At 44.0% G+C, this 27,376-nt stretch overlaps 2 protein-coding genes across 2 annotated transcripts; both read right to left on the reverse strand.

Annotated features, from left to right (window-relative positions):
• Positions 1–1,173: 1,173 nt before the first annotated feature.
• Positions 1,174–3,642, reverse strand: LOC131286067 (pre-mRNA 3'-end-processing factor FIP1). Its single transcript, XM_058314932.1, has 2 exons — positions 1,552–3,642; positions 1,174–1,483 (listed from the first exon to the last, which is right to left on the reverse strand). Exons 1-2 carry the CDS (start codon positions 3,522–3,524, stop codon positions 1,354–1,356), a joined length of 2,103 nt encoding a protein of 700 aa, XP_058170915.1. The 5' UTR covers positions 3,525–3,642; the 3' UTR covers positions 1,174–1,353.
• Positions 3,643–14,018: 10,376 nt separating this feature from the next.
• Positions 14,019–23,235, reverse strand: LOC131288078 (actin-binding Rho-activating protein-like). Its single transcript, XM_058317177.1, has 4 exons — positions 23,182–23,235; positions 15,769–15,911; positions 14,399–14,558; positions 14,019–14,243 (listed from the first exon to the last, which is right to left on the reverse strand). Exons 1-4 carry the CDS (start codon positions 23,233–23,235, stop codon positions 14,019–14,021), a joined length of 582 nt encoding a protein of 193 aa, XP_058173160.1.
• Positions 23,236–27,376: the final 4,141 nt, after the last annotated feature.

Consider the following 27,376-nt stretch of genomic DNA (forward strand, 5'->3'; position numbering starts at 1 on the left):
TTTCGTTGCTCATGGTGTGCGGATCGCTGTCTGCAGAATAATTTCTTTTTCAAATTTGTTATGACGGGTTTCAGTTGTGTTCTCAGTGATCACAGGTTTGAACTAAGTTAAATTAAGAGTTTCTAAAGGCGTATGTCTCTACGTAGACCAGCCACTGGCGAAGCAAATTAAAGGATGCGCGATGATTCGTGTATGAGGTTGTCAAGGTAATGCACTTTTCCAAGCAACTCCAACCGGATAACTAAAGCCACTTTGATTGCCACTTCACCTTCGCCACTAAATCACTCTTGGATGCTTGGATGCGTTTAATTTCCCAACCTGGCATTAATTACTCCACCGCTTGCGCTGCTTCTTCCGGTGCTTTTCGTTTCGCTCAGATTGCAATTGCTGCTGGATGTCGCGTGCCTTGCTGCTGCCGAAGACGAAACCAGACTGGGCCGTCGATCGTACGTGGTTCGCGTTCTGAGTCAACGGTGCCAGATGCTTTCCTCACTAGACACCAAGTTGGTGACACCCCAAGGCCAGACCGCACCACATCGATGGCGTACCACAGATGTATAACAATTTCCCAGGGGGGTTATAGTTTCCGCTTCCCCCGCTGACAGTTCTGGAGACCTTACAGCATCATTGCACCATCCACTACCAGCACCGAGGTAAGTACGCTTCCCTAACCGTTCGCAACACTATTTCGCTTGCCATGCATTTTCCCCGTCAGTCACCGTTGTTGTTTACGCTCGTGCACTTTCCGATGGTGGATGTAAATACGTGAGATCCGGAGGTGTGGCAGGATGCTCTGCTAACCGACTGTTGTCTGATAACACGACGCGAGAAGCGTTTCTTTGTGCTTCTTGGACAAGCGCGCCCGCGATACGAGTCTATTTTGTGTCCATTCCTTTTTATTGCACCAGCTTCTCACCACTACCACCAGTCGAGAAAACGCTATTTTGTTTTTGTTTTCATTTCCATTTCAACAACAGCATGTGTGTATGCGTATGTTTGCTGGTCGAATCTTATTGAAGTGTCAAGTCGATATGTCAGCTTCATTTATACCACTTGAGGGCGAGTGATGTAAATTTCAATTTCAAGTGGAAATTTCTTTTTCCTTTCAGTAAAAGAAACATTTACTAAATGTGCTAACTTTATGCAGAAACAATATTTTTATCTATACTTAATGGTACACGATTTATTATACATAATTTTTTTTTTGTTCGAACCGATATCTTCCATCCAAGCGATATCGGTTTCGTGCAGCTGTATTTAACTTTTATTTTATTTTTACGAATAAGTAGTTCAATATTTCGACCTATAGCCATGAATTGAGCTATTTGAACTGAAAATCGTCAACTCCCATGCTCATTCGCCATCTTCTTTATCCTTCCGGTGGGACTTTTTCTTATCGCGACTGTGACGCTGCTCCCTCTCGCGACTGCGATCTGAACGTCGCGATTTGGACCTCTCTCGGCTTCGGGAACGTTCGCGGTGGCTAAAAGAAGAGACAAAGAATGCATGCATTACAGAGGCACCAAACGTCTCATAATAAGCGAAACTTACCGATCTTTATGCCGATCTGGTTTTGTGGAACGTTTGTCTTTATCGTCCCGAGATCCGGAGGTGGCTGGTAGTGATGGAGTACCAACCGGGATTATTGTTCCTGCCGCACCTAGAGCGACCGCCCCGTCTCCAGGTACCTCCTCCTTGGGGACGACAACAGAACCCTCACGGTCGGATCTATGCTCACCCCGCTCGCGTTCCTTTCGCTCCCGTTCGCGCTCTCGATCACGATCACGCTCTCGTTCGCGCTCACGGTCTCGCTCCCGGTCCCTGCGATCGCGTTGTTCTCGTTCCCGATCACGATCCCGCTGATCGCGCGGATCTCCTCGCTTACGATCGTTCGGATTTCGAATGTCACCTCGCGCGCCTGGGGGCATTCCGGGTGGATGTATCCTTCCTCCACCGGGACCCATTCCGGGACCTCCGGGGCCCATACCGGGTTGCATCTGTTGGGGTGGTGGCATGACCATCCTCTCACCTCCACCGCCTCCCATCATATCCATGTGCTGTTGTTGCTGTTGTGGGGGCATACCACCCATTCCCGGGTGACCCATCATCGGTGGTCCGGGTGTAAGTGTTTTAATGCCTGACGGTTGCCAGTTGCCATTGTCGTTACCCCACTGTGTCTCCTGCATAGGATCGTAGTAATCGGAATATTCGACCTCTGGTAGGTAAAAATCTGGTGGTCCTCCGCCGAAACCTGGTGGTCCTCCCATCGATGGCTCGTACTTGTTACCAACAACGGTCCGACTGTACTCTCGGCGATCGGCCGTCATCACCTGAATTACATTTTCCTTAGGTTGACTCGACATTCCCATGCCGTCATCACGCCGACCTCCACCTCCACCACCCATTGGCCCTCCGCCCATCGGTCCGCCCGGTCCACCACCGATCACCTCGATCGGACCGTTCATCTTTCTCGGTCCACCCATCGGTCCGCCGCCCATCGGTCCACCCGATCGTCGCATGTCTCGCATTCCCATGTTCATGCCGATCGGTGGAGCCGCCTGCGGATTGTTAATCGTCAGGCCGGCCATTCCCACACCGCTTTCGTGCTGCCGCATACGCTTCTGTCGCTCGCAGTATGAACGCCAGGTTTCCTCGTTGAATCCGTAATTGAAGTAATCGGTAATGTCCGCACCGGGTTTACGCCACGGTTTCTCATCCAGCGAGTCGATGCTAAACTCGTGTGCTGGCACACCATTTATTGTGCCAACACTTTCGAACTCTTCCATGCTGAACTTCCCTGCCGGTTGCTTCGTTTTGTCCGTTACGCCAGCCGCATTCGATGCCGTCTGGTTGGGTAAAATGGGGCCACGCTGTTTGATGATGTTATAGCTAGGTCCAGATTTGATGTCTCCGATCACGACATTAATATCGTCGTCCTCGTCACTATCGATGTCGCTCTCCATGTCACTGAGCCCTCCCTTATCTTTTCCATTGTCATCCCCAACCTTTTCCTCTCCGGACGATTGTTTCCGCTTTTCTTTATACTCTCCATCATCACCCTCGTCTTTCCCTTCCGAACGGCCACTTCCTTCCTTGGCACTTGCATCGCTTTGTTTACGTTTGCCAGATTCGATCGGATCATCATCCATCAGCTGTGAATCGTCCTGGCTTTCATCCGGTTCGTCTCCTACGCCCCCTGATTCCTGCAAATCGCTTGCATCCATGGCATTATCGTCGCACTGCTGGTCGTGGCTGGATAATCCGTTACCGGCGGTGGCTGATGAGACCTCGCCGGAAGTTTCATCCGTGTTTTTTGGTTCGTTAGAGGCACGACGCTTTTTACCAAAGTCTCCCGCATCGTGCATGGCCGCTGATGATGATTCCTCGTGTTCTTCGTCCCACAAGGGATTTTTCTCGCTACCGGCACCGTCGGTCTCGGTAGCTGGAATCGAGTCGCCTCCCGCAATGCCATCCTGGTGGGAACCACCGTACAACCAACTATCTTCGTTTCCTTCGTCTGCCATTTTCGACAAATTGTTGCTCAGTCGATAACAGGTACAGTTCCGCACTACACAAAATGATGAAAATGCAGCGTAGCTTGCTGTATCTATTAGAAATTGTATTTCTTTCCGCAAAACCCAGCGCGCTCCAAAATTATTAAAGTTGTGACAATCTGGTATGCGTCCCTCACTTTTGACAGCACAAGTTTGACAGCCAATGTTTGTACAGATGAGAAGGTATAGCACAAAGGCGTATCACATTTGACACATCGAAACCCTTGTGGTACGATGGACGAAAACGTTGAACTGCGGGAAAGTTCCAGCAGCTTTTTGTCAATTAAACTTTTTATCCCAACAGCAACAAAATCTAACTTGAAACGACAATTGCTTTTAGTCAAATAAGAGACTGAATAGCATTTTACAATTAATGCTTCAGCGAAATGATCCTATGTGTATGTGGACACAAGACCCCTTTCTCTTAAGTTGATTCGCACGCCGGCAAGTGCAAGAGGCAAGAAGCCGTTAGCACTGTTGCAGGTACTTGCCGGTAACTAAACCACTAACCCAAGTATACAGAAAGTTATGAAATTTAAATTACTATGATGTTAATATCTTAATGATCGCTTTTGATCGAATTTGTACATGCGACGCATTGAATGAACCGATTACCGATTTCCACAAATGTACCTTGCCTCAAGTAACATATTACATTTTTACCATCTTTTCTACTTTTTATACCAGCTCTCGGTAAGAGTGCTCTGAATCGCATGTCTAAAGCTACGTTTGGTGAAAAGAGGCAGCTATTATCGAATTACCGGCGGCAGTTACGGCTTCAACGGCAAAGATTCCCATAATCAATGAACATCTTCCCGTATGCCGAGGCAATGGATGATCTTGCTACTATGTAGCAAAACCAAGAAACACGACGCCCGAAGCTTCATTAACCCTTTAACCGATTACATTTGAGTATTCCAAACTAAAAAAAAAGATAAAAAAAGAAAAAAATAAAAATACTCATGTCCCAGGAGTTTTCTTAGTGGGTAGGAATCCCACACTACCCATTCTCTTAGGAGAATGGGTGTCTTGATCGGGGATAACACTTGCCCTCCCGAACCAGAAGATCTTTCTCCTGGTAAAATAACAAAAAAGAAAAAAAAAACGATTTCTCTCTTTTCAGAACCGGAACCAGCGCGTTGTATCGAATGAATAGATGAAAACATCCCTAGATGAATGTATGGAAGCTCCTTATGAAAACAAACTTTTCCTCGACATGTTTAGTTCGATTCACTTTCTATATGTGTATAAGATGCAACACTAGTCAATTCGCGATACGAGCATTTGGTGGATTTCAGTGGATTAAATTGGTTCGAATGTTGCCATCCTCTCTTCTAGTGGTTGAATTTGATTCATTTATTTTCATATATACTAAACGTTTTGAGCTACGAATCCGCACGCACTGAAACAAAACTATATAAACGCACAGCCTACCGTGGTTGTTGAGAAATTAAAAAAATGGGAAATTAGTCAACCAAACTTCGCATCAAGTAGTCTGATTGTGGAAAATGTAACAAAAATGTTTATAAATCAAACGCAGCACTCATTTAGAATCAATTGTTTATGAGACGAGATGGCATGCAGATGTGATATTATTCGCTCCCGCTCAAAAAGGCGCTCAACCCAAACAACAACTATACTTACCGCCTTTCTGAACTTTATATTTTGCAGAAAGAAAAGGTCTTCACCGACAATCGGAAATCTGGTGGGGAAATGTGTAGATTGCCAAAGAAAATCACCAAATAGACGCGAAGGATTTAAAAAATTGTTCACCATCTTAGACAACGACAAATATGGCTATACACCGGAAGAAAAAGAACGCAGGAGGAACACCCAGATTCCAATATATTACAAATATAGGTATAGAGATAGAAATTATAGGCCTGTAAGTAGATATAAACAACTTTTTCGTATAATAAGGTGTTTTTAGATTGAAGAATGGTATTTAAGCAACTTTCGTTTTATTTATTTTCAGATCACGAAGAAACCGAGACTCTCGGATATTGATGAAAATGAGGAAATTTTCTTCTGATGTTTAATAGTTTTTCAGTAATCGATTAATTATGTATTTACTTTTCTCTCTTTCTTTTCTTTTCTTCTTTTTTTAAAAATGTAATTTAATAATAATCGGGTAAAGGCAAAATGATGCCTCGTGTGCCGTGTCTACTGCTTTTGCTGTATGCATACAGCCTTTGCCTCGGCACACGGAAAGATGTGCCTTGATTATGGCAACCTTCGCCGTTGAAGCCCTAACTGCGGCGGGTAATGCGGTAATAGCAGCCTCTTTTCCGAAAACGTGGCTTTACAAATCCGATTCGATGCGCTCTTTCTAACACTGCATATCTTCAAGCATTTGCAAGCATATTAGAATACTCTCACAGAAGATCAGTCTCTAAAATTTAAAAAAACAAAAATTATTTTTTATAAAAAAATTTATTGATTGGTCCTTTGGGGATGTTCCGATAAAAATATTCCCAAAGAAGATCAGTCTCTAAAAAAACACAAAAAAATTTTATAAAAAAATTATTGATTGGTCCTTTTGGGATGTTCCGATCAGAATATTCCCAAAGAAGATCAGTCTCTAAAACTAAAAAAAAAAATATTTTTTATAAAAAAATTATTGAGCGGTCCTTTGGGGATGTTCCAATCCGAATATTCCCAAAGAAGATCAGTCTCTAAAATCAAAAAAAAAAATTTTATAAAAAAATATTGAGTGGTCCTTCGGGGATTTTCTGATCAGAATATTCCAAAAGAAGATCAATCTTTAAAACTCAAAAAAAAACATTTTTTTTATATAAAATATAGAGTGGTCCTTTGGGGATGTTCCAATCAGAATATTCCCAAAGAAGACCAGTCTGTAAAATAAAAAAAAAACGGCAAAATTATTCAGTGGTCCATCAATTGCATATCTTTGGGGGTGTTCCGATATGCCTTCCAAATGTCTGAGAAAAAGGTGTGCTAGAAAGAGTGCATTGCAATGCATTTCTAAAGCTACATTTGGTGAAAAGAGGCAGCTATTACCGATTTACCGGCGGCAGTTACGGCTTCAACGGCAAAGATTCCCATAATCAATGAACATCTTCCCGTATGCCGAGGCAATGGATGATCTTGCTACTATGTAGCAAAACCAAGAAACACGACGCCCGAAGCTTCATTAACCCTTTAACCGATTACATTTGAGTATTCCAAACTAAAAAAAAAGATAAAAAAAAGAAAAAAATAAAAATACTCATGTCCCAGGAGTTTTCTTAGTGGGTAGGAATCCCACACTACCCATTCTCTTAGGAGAATGGGTGTCTTGATCGGGGATAACACTTGCCCTCCCGAACCAGAAGATCTTTCTCCTGGTAAAATAACAAAAAAGAAAAAAAACGATTTCTCTCTTTTCAGAACCGGAACCAGCGCGTTGTATCGAATGAATAGATGAAAACATCCCTAGATGAATGTATGGAAGCTCCTTATGAAAACAAACTTTTCCTCGACATGTTTAGTTCGATTCACTTTCTATATGTGTATAAGATGCAACACTAGTCAATTCGCGATACGAGCATTTGGTGGATTTCAGTGGATTAAATTGGTTCGAATGTTGCCATCCTCTCTTCTAGTGGTTGAATTTGATTCATTTATTTTCATATATACTAAACGTTTTGAGCTACGAATCCGCACGCACTGAAACAAAACTATATAAACGCACAGCCTACCGTGGTTGTTGAGAAATTAAAAAAATGGGAAATTAGTCAACCAAACTTCGCATCAAGTAGTCTGATTGTGGAAAATGTAACAAAAATGTTTATAAATCAAACGCAGCACTCATTTAGAATCAATTGTTTATGAGACGAGATGGCATGCAGATGTGATATTATTCGCTCCCGCTCAAAAAGGCGCTCAACCCAAACAACAACTATACTTAGCGCCTTTCTGAACTTTATATTTTGCAGAAAGAAAAGGTCTTCACCGACAATGGGAAATGTGGTGGGGAAATGTGTAGATTGCCAAAGAAAATCACCAAATAGACGCGAAGGATTTAAAAAATTGTTCACCATCTTAGACAACGACAAATATGGCTATACACCGGAAGAAAAAGAACGCAGGAGGAACACCCAGATTCCAATATATTACAAATATAGGTATAGAGATAGAAATTATAGGCCTGTAAGTAGATATAAACAACTTTTTCGTATAATAAGGTGTTTTTAGATTAAAGAATGGTATTTAAGCAACTTTCGTTTTATTTATTTTCAGATCACGAAGAAACCGAGACTCTCGGATATTGATGAAAATGAGGAAATTTTCTTCTGATGTTTAATAGTTTTTCAGTAATCGATTAATTATGTAATTAGTTTTCTTTCTTTCTTTTCTTTTCTTCTTTTTTTAAAAATGTAATTTAATAATAATCGGGTAAAGGCAAAATGATGCCTCGTGTGCCGTGTCTACTGGTTTTGCTGTATGCATACAGCCTTTGCTGTCCGCGACAGCCGAGCGGTATCGCCGGTTAGAAAATCGTCCCATGAGCGCCGGGGCTCACCACCTCGACGGCGTGGGTTCGAATCCCAACCGAGACCGGACCCTCCCCTGTACGAGAGGACTGACTATCCACGTACAACAGGGAAACAAGTCTCGTAAGCCCTTAACGGGCAGGCATGACCAAGAGGTCGTTACGCCAAGAAGAAGAAGAAGATACAGCCTTTGCCTCGGCACACGGAAAGATGTGCCTTGATTATGGCAACCTTCGCCGTTGAAGCCCTAACTGCGGCGGGTAATGCGGTAATAGCAGCCTCTTTTCCGAAAACGTGGCTTTACAAATCCGATTCGATGCGCTCTTTCTAACACTGCATATCTTCAAGCATTTGCAAGCATATTAGAATACTCTCACAGAAGATCCGTCTCTAAAATTTAAAAAAACAAAAGTTATTTTTTATAAAAAAATTTATTGATTGGTCCTTTGGGGATGTTCCGATCCAAATTTTCCCAAAGAAGATCAGTCTCTAAAAAAACACAAAAAAATTTTATAAAAAAATTATTGATTGGTCCTTTTGGGATGTTCCGATCAGAATATTCCCAAAGAAGATCAGTCTCTAAAACTAAAAAAAAATATATTTTTTATAAAAAAATTATTGAGCGGTCCTTTGGGGATGTTCCAATCCGAATATTCCCAAAGAAGATCAGTCTCTAAAATCAAAAAAAAAAAATTTTATAAAAAAAAAATTTTTTTCTGATCAGAATATTCCAAAAGAAGATCAATCTTTAAAACTCAAAAAAAAACATTTTTTTTTATATAAAATATAGAGTGGTCCTTTGGGGATGTTCCAATCAGAATATTCCCAAAGAAGACCAGTCTGTAAAATAAAAAAAAAACGGCAAAATTATTCAGTGGTCCATCAATTGCATATCTTTGGGGGTGTTCCGATATGCCTTCCAAATGTCTGAGAAAAAGGTGTGCTAGAAAGAGTGCATTGCAATGCATTTCTAAAGCTACATTTGGTGAAAAGAGGCAGCTATTACCGAATTACCGGCGGCAGTTACGGCTTCAACGGCGAAGATTCCCATAATCAATGAACATCTTCCCGTATGCCGAGGCAATGGATGATCTTGCTACTATGTAGCAAAACCAAGAAACACGACGCCCGAAGCTTCATTAACCCTTTAACCGATTATATTTGAGTATTCCAAACTAAAAAAAAAGATAAAAAAAAGAAAAAAATAAAAATACTCATGTCCCAGGAGTTTTCTTAGTGGGTAGGAATCCCACACTACCCATTCTCTTAGGAGAATGGGTGTCTTGATCGGGGATAACACTTGCCCTCCCGAACCAGAAGATCTTTCTCCTGGTAAAATAACAAAAAAGAAAAAAAAACGATTTCTCTCTTTTCAGAACCGGAACCAGCGCGTTGTATCGAATGAATAGATGAAAACATCCCTAGATGAATGTATGGAAGCTCCTTATGAAAACAAACTTTTCCTCGACATGTTTAGTTCGATTCACTTTCTATATGTGTATAAGATGCAACACTAGTCAATTCGCGATACGAGCATTTGGTGGATTTCAGTGGATTAAATTGGTTCGAATGTTGCCATCCTCTCTTCTAGTGGTTGAATTTGATTCATTTATTTTCATATATACTAATCGTTTTGAGCTACGAATCCGCACGCACTGAAACAAAACTATATAAACGCACAGCCTACCGTGGTTGTTGAGAAATTAAAAAAATGGGAAATTAGTCAACCAAACTTCGCATCAAGTAGTCTGATTGTGGAAAATGTAACAAAAATGTTTATAAATCAAACGCAGCACTCATTTAGAATCAATTGTTTATGAGACGAGATGGCATGCAGATGTGATATTATTCGCTCCCGCTCAAAAAGGCGCTCAACCCAAACAACAACTATACTTAGCGCCTTTCTGAACTTTATATTTTGCAGAAAGAAAAGGTCTTCACCGACAATGGGAAATCTGGTGGGGAAATGTGTAGATTGCCAAAGAAAATCACCAAATAGACGCGAAGGATTTAAAACATTGTTCACCACCTTAGACAACGACAAATATGGCTATACACCGGAAGAAAAAGAACGCAGGAGGAACACCCAGATTCCAATATATTACAAATATAGGTATAGAGATAGAAATTATAGGCCTGTAAGTAGATATAAACAACTTTTTCGTATAATAAGGTGTTTTTAGATTGAAGAATGGTATTTAAGCAACTTTCGTTTTATTTATTTTCAGATCACGAAGAAACCGAGACTCTCGGATATTGATGAAAATGAGGAAATTTTCTTCTGATGTTTAATAGTTTTTCAGTAATCGATTAATTATGTATTTACTTTTCTCTCTTTCTTTTCTTTTCTTTTTTTTTAAATGTAATTTAATAATAATCGGGTAAAGGCAAAATGAAGCCTCGTGTGCCGTGTCTACTGGTTTTGCTGTATGCATACAGCCTTTGCCTCGGCACACGGAAAGATGTGCCTTGATTATGGCAACCTTCGCCGTTGAAGCCCTAACTGCGGCGGGTAATGCGGTAATAGCAGCCTCTTTTCCGAAAACGTGGCTTTACAAATCCGATTCGATGCGCTCTTTCTAACACTGCATATCTTCAAGCATTTGCAAGCATATTAGAATACTCTCACAGAAGATCAGTCTGTAAAATTAAAAAAACAAAAATTATTTTTTATAAAAAAATTTATTGATTGGTCCTTTGGGGATGTTCCGATCAAAATATTCCCAAAGAAGATCAGTCTCTAAAAAAACACAAAAAAATTTTATAAAAAAATTATTGATTGGTCCTTTTGGGATGTTCCGATCAGAATATTCCCAAAGAAGATCAGTCTCTAAAACTAAAAACAAAAATATTTTTTATAAAAAAAATATTGAGCGGTCCTTTGGGGATGTTCCAATCCGAATATTCCCAAAGAAGATCAGTCTCTAAAATAAAAAAAAAAATTTATAAAAAAATATTGAGTGGTCCTTCGGGGATTTTCTGATCAGAATATTCCAAAAGAAGATCAATCTTTAAAACTCAAAAAAAAACATTTTTTTTTATATAAAATATAGAGTGGTCCTTTGGGGATGTTCCAATCAGAATATTCCCAAAGAAGACCAGTCTGTAAAATAAAAAAAACTGTAAAATTATTCAGTGGTCCATCAATTGCATATCTTTGGGGGTGTTCCGATATGCCTTCCAAATGTCTGAGAAAAAGGTGTGCTAGAAAGAGTGCATTGCAATGCATTTCTAAAGCTACATTTGGTGAAAAGAGGCAGCTATTACCGATTTACCGGCGGCAGTTACGGCTTCAACTGCGAAGATTCCCATAATCAATGAACATCTTCCCGTATGCCGAGGCAATGGATGATCTTGCTACTATGTAGCAAAACCAAGAAACACGACGCCCGAAGCTTCATTAACCCTTTAACCGATTACATTTGAGTATTCCAAACTAAAAAAAAAGATAAAAAAAAGAAAAAAATAAAAATACTCATGTCCCAGGAGTTTTCTTAGTGGGTAGGAATCCCACACTACCCATTCTCTTAGGAGAATGGGTGTCTTGATCGGGGATAACACTTGCCCTCCCGAACCAGAAGATCTTTCTCCTGGTAAAATAACAAAAAAGAAAAAAAAACGATTTCTCTCTTTTCAGAACCGGAACCAGCGCGTTATATCGAATGAATAGATGAAAACATCCCTAGATGAATGTATGGAAGCTCCTTATGATATAAAAAATATAAATATAAAAAATATAATATAAGCTCCTTATCATATAAAAAAAACCTTGCGCGATGTCGCACGAATCGCGCTAGGTTTTTTTGCATGGAGTTCAGCGCCTGTCAGGCGACGTCGCGTTACGCGACAGTGCAGTCTGGAAAGCGTGTTACTTGGGGTCCACACTACAGCGCGACGTCCCGTCACGAAACGCGACGTCGCCTGACAGGCGGCCGAACTCCATACAAAAAAAATGTCGCACAAATCGCGCTAGTGTAGAAGCAGCGAAAAACGCGACGTCGCGCTAGCTCTTGTCAAATGTCAATTCGAAACGTAAACAAACCGACAGCTGGACAAAAACGTAAACAAACCGAATCACAAACGCGAACAAAACGACCAATAGTCTTCACGAAACATCGGATTTTTCGTTGTACTACTTATTTTTAGGCTTCACAAATGTAATTCAGTTATCAAACTATGTTTTAATTGATATTTTTACCAAAGTTTTTTCGGGTGCCGAAACGTAAACAAACTGCTCTTCAACAAGTAGGAGATGACGGAGAAATATATACCTCCTACGGTGGGGCAAAATATCGTCGATGGTTGTTTTAAGTGGTTTTCTCAGTGAATTTCAAATGTAGAAGCGCCAAACTCACTCAGGGTGCATAAAATACGTAGCTAAGAAAATATCATGCATTACTACCTCAAAATTCAACAAAAAATTTTAGCCGAGTTTGCGCCCCAATGTGATACATATTTCCACATACTCCCCTACCTCTGTCGCGCTTGGCTTGCGCGATTGTTCTGCCGAAACTGGGCTACTTTTGAAACGGGAGTTCGGCCGCCTGTCAGACGACGTCGCGTTTTGTGACGGGACGTCGCGCTGTAGTGTGGACCCCGAGCTAAAAACATATGAGGTCATCATGATTAGCAGGGCCGAAAACGACGGTACCTGTCAGTTTTCTCGACGCTGTCCCATGCAAAAGGTGAATAACACTTTGAAAAAAGCGAATTTTATGTTTTGTATGAGACAGCGTCGAGAAAACTGACAGGTACCGCCGTTTTCGTCCCACCAATCAGGATGATCTCAATAATTTAATTTTTACAAATGAAAATTTATTGAAGAATTTTTATTTATTGAATTATTTGTCTCAATCAACCTGTTTCTTCTCGACATAATATGTTCACAGCTATCTTACCTTTTTCTTTCTTTTTCTAAACCTTATCTTCTAAAGATCACTCGAGAAACAAAAGATTGTGGTTTAGCTTCCATGTGGTTTGATTTTATTTATTTTCTTCCAAATGTTTCTAACAGCGAATCATCTTCGGATGACGGAAAACTACGATTACGGTCCATTCCACTACTATAAAGTACGAGTGTATTGCTAAATCTTTTCATTTTTTCCTGGATGTAGGCCTTACAACTAGCTTAATACTGTCACTACTGACAATCGGGCCCAAAGCATATCGAAACTCAAAATCTAAAAGCAAAGCTAACGAAATAAACCTGGAAGAGAGGCTCCATGCAAAAACGAAAACAATATGTTAAATAAAGAGTGGGGGCAGAAAGGGGTACACGGATAGTTTTGATAAGGAGATATTTTTTCTTAACTATTGCTATTTGGTTCCATATATTGCTACGCAGCACTCGCATTTTCTTCCTCGTCCTCAATTCTGCCTCTCGATTTTTTGGTATACATCCATGGAATCAGTCGAACGAACGCGTTCGAATAAGAGAACACAATATCGTAATAGAAATACGTAACAAAAATTTAAATCTTCAAACGGCTTCGTGCTGCTCTAGGTGCATCGGCCTTATTTCGCACAGTCCAAGAATCTGCCAGCATGAACTATCCAGCATGGACGGTTCAGCTGTAAATGACACAAACCGGAAGTAACTGACAATGCGATCCGAGTTGCTACGACAACTAACAGCTACTAAATCTTGCGCCTTGCGCAAGCCACCAAAATATACAGATATACGACCAAACAAGTGCGCGATCACGTGTGGCAATTGTTCCTGGTCACTTTCCCGCCATTTACAACAAATCCACGATCATACAAAACATACATACATTCACACACACATATACAGTGGGAAATTGATTGGAATCAGCCATTCGTGCTGCGGGGTATATTGGTAAATTAAAACAACATGGGATCACCCAAGGTCTATTTACGCTCCTAATAAGACCGTCAGACTACTACTTGCTAGTCTGCACGAATCCTGTCGGCTCTGCTCCTCGCCTCCTGACTGACGTCGCAAGATCTAGGGTAACATATTGGTGGGTTGGGGGTTGGGACTCAAACTGCGGCGAATTTCCGTCTGCTTTCCGACCAAGATGTCCCGGATCTGGGTGATAGGCTTCGTGAGGTACACCGGCACATGATCGTCACGGCGCTGGAACAAACATTCACCTTCAAACTGAATAAGGTCGTGCTTGCGGGCACGCAACAACAGACCGACCAGTTTATCGTTGATGTGTGTGTAGATCTGCAAGGACACGTCGGTTGAGATTGAATATTTTGTTCAATTAAATAAAAATAAAAGTTAGGTACATATAGGTCTACAAAAAGCCTTTGAGAGCAGCGGTCTGGTTCACTAATCAACTAATGCATTCACGGTAAATCCGTACTGTTGATACCTACATTAAACAGCTCGCCGAAGTAGATCATTTTGATATCGGGATTCTTCTTCGATACTGGCTGCCCATCAACATCGATCACCTGGCACAATTCAAGCATTTCCTGGTACACCTGAATGTTTGCCTTCTTTCCTCGGTATTCGGTGAGGCTGCCCGCTTTTGGTCTACAGAAGCAAAGAGCGCAAACGGAAAAAGAAAGAAACGAGATCGGATCAATATAGCTAGAGAATTCGGATAAGTCAAAGAGACAACTACGAGCTTTTGTTTTAGTTTACTTATGTACTAAGTTAGAAAGTTGTTAAATACATATTTTTATTGGGGTAAAGTTTATTGCATAATTGCATGTAAGTTGTTATCAGATTATACTTTCTTTAAAGTTTAACTAATATACTATATCTCCTAGTGATCGAGACAAGGAAAGATAGATCAAGAAATCTATAACAAAATCTTTTTTATTAAATAAAAATGTAAGAATTTGCCATTGTTGTGTAAAATCTAAAGGATCTGCTTCCGGAAAGTCAAACAGTGAAATAGTAGACGAAGCTAACAGAAGAAGTTCAGCTAATGGTGACTAGTTTGGCAGTTCTTGTGAATGCGGGGTGGCGAAGAAGTGCGACTGTATTGTTGCCTCCACTTATCCTTATTAGCCTACGTCCGCCTGTATACAACTCTCCTGGACGTAGATCCTTTTGGGCGTACCGCTAGTTGTGTATGTAAGTTTTCGAGGGGTTTTATTTTCCAATACTGAATAACGAGTTATAACCAAAGCTGTCTGCAAAAACGATGTACAGTGAAGCCCCTACCGGTAGGGTGGATCCGTTACACTTGGCCAGATAGCAAAATTACTCGAGGCTATGGGAGGATCTGAAGCGGCTGAAGCGTAACGACGCTTTTGGAATGTATGCCAATTGTATGTGCGCGCCGGTGTCGTTCGGAAAACCTGATTATTGCTAGTGGTACTCACTGCAACCACTTTTGTCTACCCAAGGTTACATCACGGCTATCGGACACGTAAGCAAAAGGCGGCCAAAAACTGCATAAGCAAATGCTAAACTAAACGCATCAGTGTATATCAGCACATACTGGACGATGGAGTATGTCTCCGGAAGTGTGGCTAGACTTTGCAAGCTTGGTATTAGTATAGCTAAGGCCGATGCTAGTATCGACGGTAATAAGCGCTTATGAGCTAACTAGCTTTCACTAGAGCATGTGTAGTTCATGTGCGCTTTTGGAGAGTCTTAATTTTTGGACGCAAGGCTACGTAATGTTAGCTTAGGTTTCGCGACTTTGGGGCTAGGTTAGAGCTGTACGGGTTATCTGGAGCAAAGCATAGGGTTCATGCGGCCAAGGCTCTCGGCTGATCCTTTCACTTACTTTCCGTACTCCTCCTTGCTGATCTGTAGCCTCGCCATGCCGCGTGTCGCCTGTGCATCAGAGAACGGATTGGTCAGTTGCGACTCTCGGTGGCTTTGAGCGGTCTGATTGAAGAGGGCCACCTTCGATGACAGTGGAGAATCCTATGGGCGAGTCAAGAAAAGAATACAAAGAGTTTAATGTTATTGCCTACCATGGGGGGGTTTTGAATAAGTGGTGGCTCAAAAGTGAGAATATAATATCATTAGGGGTATTTTTGTTTGTTTTGGAACGAATAAGATATACAACATCGGACTGGTGAACGCGCGCCACACTGCCGCATGGGATGTTCGTCGACGGGATTGAAGAGGTTCTGTAAAGACTGGGCATCGGTTTCGCTGATGTCACTTCGCTTTAGCTCATAACAAGCAACCAGACGTCGCACGTTCGGGCCGCGCATCACATCCGGCGCTGGATCACGCTGTTGGCGTCGATCCAAAGACAGCTGGTGCTGCCGGCGACGCCATGACCGCTGCCGGCGAAGTTCCTCCTCACGCAGGATACGTTCGCGGATATGGTCTTCCTCACGCTGAAGTCGACGTTCCAACCGGCGTAGACGAGCTTCCCGAGCCGTCTCCTCATCCTCTTCGTCCTCCCACCCGGAGCTGAGTTCCTCTTCTGGCTGACGCAGCGCACGTCGCTGTTGCGTTCTCGGACGCTGATTTCGGGTGCGCTGACCGCCTCTACGCTGTTGGCGTGGCCTTGGGGTTTCTTGCTCCTCCGCAGGCTCCTCGGGATCTTCGTCCAGCTCTTCCTCCTCAGCCGCTGGTGGATTAGGACGCCGACGTGTGGCCGCCTGGCGCCTGGACGTACCGGCCGCTGCTCGGTTTCCCCGAGCACGCCGTCCCGTGCCGCGTGTCGCTGGTTGCTGTTGCTCCTCTTCCTCCTCCTCCAGCTCGGGATCTTCTTCTTCCTCTTCGGGCTGTTGGGCAGGCTGGGGCCGAGGACGACGCTGCGTTTGTCCCCTCTGTTGCTGACCTGCTCTGCGAGTTCCCGCCGCACGAGCAGCCGGCCGTGGTGCCGGTTCCGGCTCGGGATCGTCCTCAGGTTCTTCCTCTTCCGGTTCTTCCTCCTGGCGCTGCTGTGGCCGAGCACGGCGTGCTCGTCGAGCCTGTGTCTGCCGACGAGCCGGTGCCCGTGCCCGTCGTCTCGGTTCTTCCTCAGCCGGTTCTTCCTCCGGTTCTTGCTCCTCCTCCTCCTCGGGTTCCGACTGAGCCGGTCGTCGTGGCCGTTGCGCGGCCGGTCTACGCTGAGAGCGGCGCGAGGCAGGACGTGTCCTCGGTAGCTCCGGCTCCTCCTCGTCCAGAAGACCGTCGTCCTCTTCGTCACTCAGGAAACGACGGCTGGCTCGGCTTCCGGCCCGGCTGCGCCGCCACGCGTCGCGCTCTTCCAACCGCAGCAAGCGGCGCTGCGTTAGTTCCAAGCCGGTGTCCAGACAAATGCAACAGCTTCTCTGGCATTTTTGACAGTTGGTGTGCTCTGGTGCACCACGGAACACTCTCGATACGATACCACCCATTTCGTGGGTACTTAGCCAAAGGATTCACTGGCCAAGACACACGCGCACACGCACGCTTAGGACACCTCCTCAGCTGGAGGACGCACAAGTACTTCTTTGCGGTGCTGTTGACTCAAACGGGTAGTGTATTCCCAACTAACTTCGAAACGTTGGAATGGAACACTTTTGTGGAGCTAGAACTGTTCAGTTCGAATGATCGAACGCTACAAACTGATCAGCAACGTGCGGCAGGAGCTTTTATTGATCGGAAGCCTTTCGGGGTTAGTCGGTCGCTAAGTTCTTGAGCTGCCGTTCTTCTACCGGAACTGCAGCGTTTTGCGTTTTTCTTCTTTTTTCTAACCTGCTATTTTTCATACAACGGAAGCCGGCTTGCGTGTGGGCATGTTTCACTTGACCCCTGCGAAGGAGGTGAGCCGAAGCCTTAATCGAACACTCGCACGAATGGCATAGGCGTTGCTGAAGGTTTAGGCGGCCCTGGTTATCGCCCAAGATTTTTGGTAAAAATTATCACCCCCTCTTCACTGTACTTATGTAACTTACACGGGCAGGATTAATTAATTACTTCTGAAATTGTAATTTCATCCCCTTTAAAATTATATTTCATTACGTTACAACAGTGTTTCTCCTTTGTTTGTTGAGAATTGAATTGACAGTCTTATATTTTTTCATTGTGGAACTTTACCTTACAAACTATTCCGGTTTAAGTAAACATGTTTTCCAATCATTCAACCATCGCACAAACGATGATTTTAATAGATCATGCGTGCTCTATGATGCCGGGAAGCTACTCGCCTGGTGGATTAAACATACTTTCCGGGTCGGACATTGCCAAGGACTGATTTAACAGTGATTCTGTTCCACATCATCTTACGAGCGGCGCGTTAATGAGGGAAAATCGCGCGAATAAAGTTTAACTGAGGTCAAATTGGTTGACTTCAAATGTGTACTTATTTTCACCTTTACTTTCTCATTCAAGGCCGTCCATTTTTTCCCTCTCGCCCAGCGAAGCATGGACTGCTGGAAAAAACGTGGGTGAAAACGGAAGAAATATGCAGTCATCATCACACCCGCGATCGTATCAGGGTGGAATGAGCCAGTGTTGGGACCGTTTCGGGTTGAGCTTTCAATTTTTTTTTTTCGGGGTTTGCTTTATCTAATTGTGAGAAAGAGGGAATATGATCATGTTGAAGGGTTTAGATGCATAAAAAGTTAAAATAATCAGCATGATTCACAGCGTCCAGAGTGAAAATTTAGAATCTAAACTATGATCGTAAGGAAAGTTATCGTAGGAAAAAAAAAATTCTTTATCTTATTGAATTGAGAAAGAGAAATCTAAAGACGCCCAACTATTCAATTTATCTAAGACGAAAATCTCCAAGATTGTTTTATCAACATGTCGGTGCTCGAAACCATTAAACCATCGGACATTAAAGATCTCTTCCCATCGCAGTGGGATGCAAATGCTGGTGGTTCGAAATCACACACGGTCGAAAATAAATCATCTGGTGGTAATTCGACTTGCGCCTTTGGAAAACATCTCCTCCTAATTACAACGGCTGCGAGGAAGAACGCGAAGATGATGAAAATGAAGAAAAACTTAAAACCACCGTGCTTATTAAGGTTGTTAATTTCGTCGAGGGCTCCCAGTGCACCCCGAAAGACTCCGATAGAGCATTCTTTCTCCCAGCTAACGGGAATTTATGAACGCCGGGCCATTGTGCGCCTCGCAAGCTTAGCATCTTGATCATCACTTTCGATTGTAGGTCAATTTGGCTCCCATTGGAAAGTAACAGCAAGTCGCTTTCGAAGGGTGTAGGCAGCAACAAAAAAAAAATAAATAAAAGAAAACAAAATAACTTCAGTAACAAAACAACCCACACAAAGTACTCACCGAAGGTACCATTGCCCAATGTGGCTCGATTAGCGCATGGAGTGCATTACATTGTGGGGAAAAAACGGTATAAAGTACCATACGTGGCGTTTTCTTTAGTGGCTTTCCCACTCACATACAGTCAGATGGTAAATAGAAAGTCATTGGCGGAGAGCGTCGGCAAGAAAGAAAGACATCGAAACGTAGCAAAACGAAAAAAAAACTGCTCAAATCCCAAATCTTGTGTCGATCCGCGACTAACGCTTGGCCATGGGAGGCTGCCAGGCGCCTCCAGGTGGCGTTGAGGATCGACCTCTTATTTCTCTAATTAATCTAATCAACTAGCGTCTGTTTGCAAATTTTTCCTTTCCCTTTCGTGCCACGCTTGGCGGCTGGTCGGAGAAATTTGGGAAATCATCTGTCAGGAAAGAGATAAATCATCATGTTTCGGCTGCCGTTATACCGAACCTGGGTGCAGAGTACTTTAAAAAAAAAAAAACAAAAATGCAACAGAATTGCAGTGAACCGGAAGTGTGGAACCACCGATGACCTACCATCCAATGCCTTGGCCTGTATTGATTTTATGGTTTGGACGTTGCCACAGAAGCATAAAAAAATTAACCGGTCCATCGCGTGACTGGCGTCCAACTGTAACATTCCTACCAAACACAACAACATACTGTACAGTACGTGATGGTATCCGCATCAGTTTTTATCTGTTCACATGAGACGCAAAGGAATTTTTTCGCCTATTTAAATTGTGTTTTGTTACATTTGCCCGTTTAATTGTTTCCTTCTAGAATGAATCACGCTCTACGATTTATCGAATATTTTTATCATAAACGATACGTATCAAATTCATAGTTAGTTGAGGAGAAATACTTATCATTGTGTTCCATAACTATGCTCGAAAATTGAAATCATCATAAACAATACACGGCGGGCTGCATTCAATTGATTTAAACTTTCGCTATTTGTTGTTTTCGAAAGGACAGTTAAACGATGCTTGCTTTGTTGGCAACACACAAAGAAATATAATCCTACAACTGATATGAGTTTCTCTAAAATATGGCATTTACTTTCTGTTCATTATTGATGAACAATTGCTTTGGTAAATGATGAAAGGTTGGCCCAAATCTAAGGGTTTTTTTCATTAATACATTGTATATTGTATTTTCCATTGCTTTCACGTAAGCCACATTGAACTCCTGTATCATTTTCTTTTTTAATTTATAAAAAATTGTCTTTTCTCACTGAGCCATTACAAATGGACATTAATATTGATACGGAGCTTATCAGGGAGCCAGCGGGACGGAGACTATAGTGCCAAACTTGAGTTATGAAAGCATAAAAGCATTAACCACCAACCGCTGGTCCCGGAGGGCACAACCAAAGTGCACAATTGCGTTACGTCAAACTGGACGTTTTTCTTGATGGTTTTTTAATGATCTTTATAGCTTTGCGTTCAGTATGTCCACCACGGCGAACGACCACACAGCCAGCCCAACAAAAGCTTTTCTTTCGGCAAACAAAAGTCGGCTTCAAAGACATGATTTTACCTGCTCGGTGCGGTGGTACACTCGATAAACAACGGGTCCAACACCGGTGGCAGAAGTAAACCCCCACCTCATAATGGTTGCACGCCATGTGCGCATAATTCGGCCGGTGCGGAAAACTCGAATTATGTTATCAGGTGCGAGGCGGGCATCCGTCCATCAGTCTGGCTGGGAGTGACTAGATCGCACCGACCGACACGCACCGAACCGGACATGCAAAAGCTCCTTTTGCTAGACCACGTGGCTGCTCTTACGCAATGCACCATCGCGTTGGTACGTTTGCAAACGATGTCCGTCGTTAAGCCGGTTGATTGCTTTCGATTGATTACGGCTTCGGGCCCGGGTTCCCATACAGTGGGTTTATCATGCTGCTGCCATCGCACATCGCCGCATTTGCCATCCGTACTGTTTTCCTGCTTTGAATCGCTCGGGTAGCATAAGTGGAGCTCGGAAGAGGATTGGCAGCACACGATGGACGTATGATCAATTCGAGAGAAATTTTAGAATTTATGCAAAAACATACGCTTTCGGTATTTGGCAGGGATTAACTAGATGTTTCAATATATTTTCCCTTTAGTTTGTGTATGTTTTTCCTCAAAGCAAGCATAAACGTCCCATTACAAGGACTCGCCTACGTCCTTGACATTCCAACGGCGTGAACGGTTCCCGAAGAGGAAAATTAATTATGCGCCACATACAACCCTAACGGCCCTGTACGCCCCGCTCCCCAAACAGTTCCCTAATCAACCCACCAACAGTGTAGGTACATTTAAAAATAGGTCTGTATGGTACATCAACAACCAACACAGCGAAGAGAAGCTGTACTGTATTCGGTAAAGGTTTTTCATTGCCAAGTTGACGGAATTCTCTAGCCGTCGGGTGGCCATCCCTTGCCCTACAGCGAGCGTCACACTCGAGTCGTGTTTAATTAATAAAGTGTTCTTCTCTTTTTGCGAGCGAGGGAGGCAAGTGGAAAAATCAGTCCATTGGGTCCAGCCAGGTATAGGTTGACAGTCGCCGAATATTTCGAGCCGATTTTCCGATCATTCCATCCGGCGTCCCGAAATGTGCCACACCGTGCTGCCGTTAATTAATGAACGCCAGATAAATCTGTCCGCACCCAGCTGTTGCTGCTGCTGCTGTTGTGGTATTTGTGGTTCGCCGCTAGGGCCGAAAACAGCTTCAAGTGCAAGTTCGCAGCAAGGCCCTTGTGGCGGGTCGGACAAATCAGTTGTTGCCTCCTCAGCATCTACGGTATGCCACAGAGCAACGTGTGCAAGCACACGCGATCTTGCTTGTTTGTGGTTGATTTTTCTTTTCCTTCTCTCCCGTCTCTCTCTTTCTCTTGCTCTCTCTCTCTCTCTCTCTCTCTCTCTCTCTCTCTCTCTCTCTCTCTCTCTCTCTCTCTCTCTCTCTCTCTCTGATGTATGTGGTACTCTTTCGCTCTAAAAATAGTAGCGGTTCTAACCGGTAGCGAACTTACTCATAACCCCGAAGGAATGTCGGGGCGTTTGCCAAACACTGCCAAAAACGGTGATCTAGTCCAAGCGGGATCCCCGAACACGATGGGCCGCAGAAATGGAAAGCTAGTTTTTGCAAACAGTCTTGTTTCTTAAATCTATAAAGTTTTTGACATTTTAAGAACCTACTAATGATTTATACATCCACCACCCCAGGATATGGGCCGTCATAGAGGAACTTACACAATACAATACACAGATACGCAGATGGTGATACAGCTCCACTGCCATTAAGCTACAACATCACTTAGAAGAAGCAACGTAAATAATAGTTAACGTGCAATAAATCCAAAATATTACTGCATTTTAAATTGGACAAAAAAGGATCCTCGGCCAAAGATTCACTAGCATAAGCTCATTCATTCTTTTTATGTAACCACGTGTATCAAAGACACTGACACTGATAAAGCAACGAGGATGCCCTCTCGGACGCCGTAAACGGTCCGATGCGTGCGTTTTTCTAAACATTCAAGCAGAATAAAGAGCAAACTAGAGGTTCTTCTATTGTGCCACCCCCTTGTGAGTGTGGCGTAATCGGCGAGCATCAAAAACCAGTTGCCACGAGCCGAAAACGTCGCCTAGCAACGCGGCTCGAAAATTTTACGAAAAACTTACGCGAGGCAAAGACACGACGACATGTTCAACAAGTGTTTAACGCGTGAGCACATGGCATGGGAGTGTTTTATTTCGAGCGCATTCCCCGAAACTTCATCTTCTTGGATCCTGTGCTAGGATTGGACCGACTGCATAGTTGTGGATTTTTAAACAGCTGTTCGCTTTGAAAGTAGAAGTGTCTAAAAGTGTATAAGAGTCTTAGGAAGAAGAGTATTTTGTATGTAAACTTCAAGCGATATACCCTGCAGTTTGTAATCCGTGAGGTAATATCTGCATACTAGCTCCTCCACTTACCGGTGTCTCGGAGAGTCGTATCGTGATAGAACTTCTTCTAACGGTGGTAGACATTTCACTTAAAAATTGATCGTTGCCTTTGTGTTTAATTATGCTTTACCGAGGGTGGTATCAGAGGAAAACCGTGTCTGTTTGGGCTACCGTTAAGGGAAAAACTAGCATTGGACGTCTACGGTAAAGCTTACCCTAGCCCGATCCTAGAAAGATCCGAATCCTCAGTCGGACGATCGATCGGTCGTGCTCGGTGCACAACGATCGACGAAATGAATGAAATCAATTTCATTTATTCCGAGTCGACTTTCGGTTCATCCGCACAACGGTACTAAGATGTTTGAGACACGACGTGAATCAGCACACGTTCCGTTGGACTGTTTACACCCGGTCCGTGAGGTGCGTTGCCGCCGAGGACTGGACTCCATCAGTGGCACTTTGGTCACGGTCACATCTTTGTTCCGACAGTCCCAGCCGTTGTCTCGCACGATCCGCCGAAGGTCGCACGGGAACGAAGAAGTCGCTCAGGTGCACCGGAGCGTCGTGCCGTACGGTGGAATATATTTATAAATCCCTTTTGGAGGTGACATTGTAAGTAATTTGCGAAAGCAAAATCAAAGTTAAAGAAAAATGGCCAACCACACACAACAGACAACAGGGCTAACCAAACAAAAATAACTCACGGTGTGCCAATCTGCGGCAGTTCACTGTCAAAATTCGAACCTCCGAATATTTCTGACCAGACGGGATGCAGAGCACGTCAATCTGAGGCATCTCGCAGATGTCCATAGGACGAGCACTTTTGAGCAATCGCGTTCCTAGCCACGTTAGCCGTGCTAATCTTATGTAACTGATATTTTTTCTGACGGATACTTACGTTTCTTCTCTATCTCCTCTACTCTCCCCGGAGATATGGAGATTTCCGGATGTGCTACGGAACATACTAATTGCGGTTAGCGTCACGGGGTGCACCTAGTCGTCGGAGTGACGCCCAGTCGGCTGTCGAGTGGAGGTGTGACTCATATTTATGACTCCTTGTTGGGAGGACTGATTTAGCTGTCAGCTTCAAGAAATACGCTTCAATAACATTAGGTAATGCATCCATTACCGAACGACCTATTTCATCGTTTATGATATGCTTTTGTAACCGCCGCATCGCAGCAACCGGACGATGGCTCCACCGCGCCTCCCAAGACCGATCATCTTCTGCCGATGAGTCAAGATGACGCCTTTTGCCACTTTGGTTCGCGACCACTTTGGTATTTCGTGAGTCATAAACTCCCATGCAAGAGCCATTGCGGTGAAGAAATGGCCACAAAATTGAGAAGTACCAATGGACCAGTGAAAGCGTTGTGTGAGACCTAAAGCAATATCCCATATGAATGTCATCCACACATTTCTCATGCAATTGTTTTTGGTTATGCGAAACACTTGCATAATGCATTTCGTATTGAATATAAAAACAATGTTATGCTGAGTGGAACCTCAAAATAGGAAGTTTTTATGTGCTTTTTACGTTTGATTGATGCGTTTTAGATGAGTACTCCAACTACATGCGTTCGGGATAAGTTTCAGCAAAATTCATCAATATTATATAATGGTAAGCACCGTTTGGGTAAACTAGGTCCAAACCTGAGTGCTCCATAGCCACAGTGGCAATATACCTGAGCAAATATAATTCCCTAATTACTGGGCAATAAATGTACGAAGAGTTGAAGTTCTCTTTCCTCCACCGTGCCACCGGGTAACTTCCCCGGCTGGCGGCATTCCTTTTCCGGCCATTCCGGCGATTAATTACACCCCGATTCGCGGCCGATTCGGAGACCTACTGCTCTGACCTACTGCTCCCAAGTCTTCGGGTAGTTCCAGTTTCGCGGCGGCAATCATCTGCACTGTGTTCCATTGCAGCGAGTAAACCAATCAAATGCGGGGCTAGAGTTACACCTCTTTCCCTTGTGTTTGGGTTTCGTGCGCCAACCTTGCCAAACATTGAGCTTTGAGTTCTGGTCAATGCGGGTGTGAGTGTGTGTGTGCGTTTATTTTATCTTTCTTCCAGTACCATAGGAGCTGAGGCCGTCGGTAGCGTCGGGGCTATCGGGCCGGTCTAATGACTCGCGGCCGGCCGAAGAGACCATCGCGAAGGAAGGCGCAAAACCCAACCGCATTCCACCCCGACGTGCTCCCCGATGGTGGTTTGGCGATTTCACCGATTGTTTACCAAACAGTTCGAACCCGAATGCGGCACATTAATTGGCCGCAAATTGTTAACCCCGATTTGTGTTTCCACCGCTTCACGTTCGCTCTAGCTAAATTATGTACCAACAGCAGCCAGCGTGGCGGCAAGTTCCGGAGGGAAATTCGGAGAAAAAATAGCAGTTCATGATGTGAGCAATTCGGTAGACCTGTTGCTACAGAAAACATCCTTCGGTTTATGCAACTCCCAGGATCAGACAGTACTTACCACTATCAACCGAAGGGCGCCAAGCTCGTGTGCTACGTCCGTCATCTTGTGGATACGGTCTAGCTCTAGACTTTCTTCCTGCTGTTGCTGCTGGGTCTGACCTTTCTGGTCCTGTTGCGCTGCTGCCTCTATTTCCTCACCCGTCCCTGTGATACCTGCGCTCAGCTCGCGAACTCGAGCGACTGCCTCTTCACTGTCACCGGAAGTAGCAATATCGGCAACCTCCACACTACAACTACTGGCGCGAGTATCCCCTCCGGTTGCCAAGTCGAACGACTTTGTATACCGTGCCGTGTGACCGAACGCGAACTCGGAAGGCACCCTTTCACCCGGTTCGCCCGACTAACGAACTGTAGGAACGTAAAAGCGGAACTCGACTGGCGGAAGTGTATTGCGATTTTCGCGGATGGATACGTTGGGAAGAAGCACGTGAAAATACGCCACTCCAACAAAGGCCTGGGATTATGCTGATAACAGGCTGATGCCACAAAAATGGCTTTCCACTGTAATGTTTATTGTTTGTCTCTCGGGTTTTCGGTTTGGGAACGGATAAAGTGTACCGCCGCACGTTCGATAAGCTCAACTGGCTGACACTGGTTTATCGTTGCCTTATCGGGTCCACTTAACACATCGCACTCGTTGCACTTAATTGACGGTCTCAAAACTTGCGGTCTCCACTTCGACACGTGCGCATCAATTTGTGCTTCAAAAGTTCGCCGATATCGTCAGCTGGACGAAGCACGTTGGCGGAAGCGTTCCTACAGCGGAAGTGACCGAACACGGATGTGCGAAACTTTGGGAACACTCTTTTTGAGGTAGCTTTGTCCGGTTCACTCTATATCTCTCTGGGATACAACTCTGCTCCGAATAATGGTTTGGTTACGGTCGACCGGAACGCGAAAATGCCAAAGTAGATGATCCACGCTGTGCATGCGACTCCCAACGGATGCGGACGGTGCGCACACCGACTCTTCGCCTGGGCTCTGCCTGCGCCGGTGACTCCCAAATGGCGCGATACCGATGTACTGAGAACTCCGTGCTCTCCTGCGACGCCTCGGCGGGAAAGGCTTTCGACTGATCGACTGGCGAGCTCGTATCGGGCACGAACACCGTGTGCGTCGTCTCTGTACTGCTACTGCTGTCGCTCCAATCACTCCAATGATCGCTAGACAACTAACCGTACTCAGCGCCGTGGAGTCCGCGGAAAGCAACCCTCGGCCTAACCTGGCAGTCTGCTTGTGCTACGGTGCGAGAGACACTTCTGCGCTTCACCGATCGGCGGACAATGTTGGCCAGACCGGGCAGCAGCTCAATCATGTGCTGATGATCGCAGTGCCGATGATGGCGGAGATGATGATGGAGAGTGCCTAAAACCGAAGCGCGCGCGCGCGAGCGCGAAATTCCTCAGCTCTGTCCATTTCTTTCCGCAACAACGCACGCGCTCCACCCGTGTTCAATCCGCGCGGGTTGCGTACCTTTTCGTTCACTCTTCCAATTTTCCACTGCTTTCTTTCGCTCACTCTTTCTCTTAGATTTATTTCCCACCCTGTCAGGCCGCCCTTTTTCACTCCCTCGCACGTGTGTTTGGTGTGTTTTTCTCTTCATTCACACCGGTGTAAGCGTAGCACTATTTTCATCCCACTTACAACATCTTACAAAGTATTTCCTTTTACATTCTTCACCACTCTACTGCTTTCTTTGTTTTTCCTTTTTACCGTTTTTTTCTCTCTCTCTCTTGCTCTC

The sequence above is a fragment of the Anopheles ziemanni genome, chromosome 3, assembly GCF_943734765.1.
Source record: "Anopheles ziemanni chromosome 3, idAnoZiCoDA_A2_x.2, whole genome shotgun sequence".
Taxonomy (NCBI): domain Eukaryota; kingdom Metazoa; phylum Arthropoda; class Insecta; order Diptera; family Culicidae; genus Anopheles; species Anopheles ziemanni.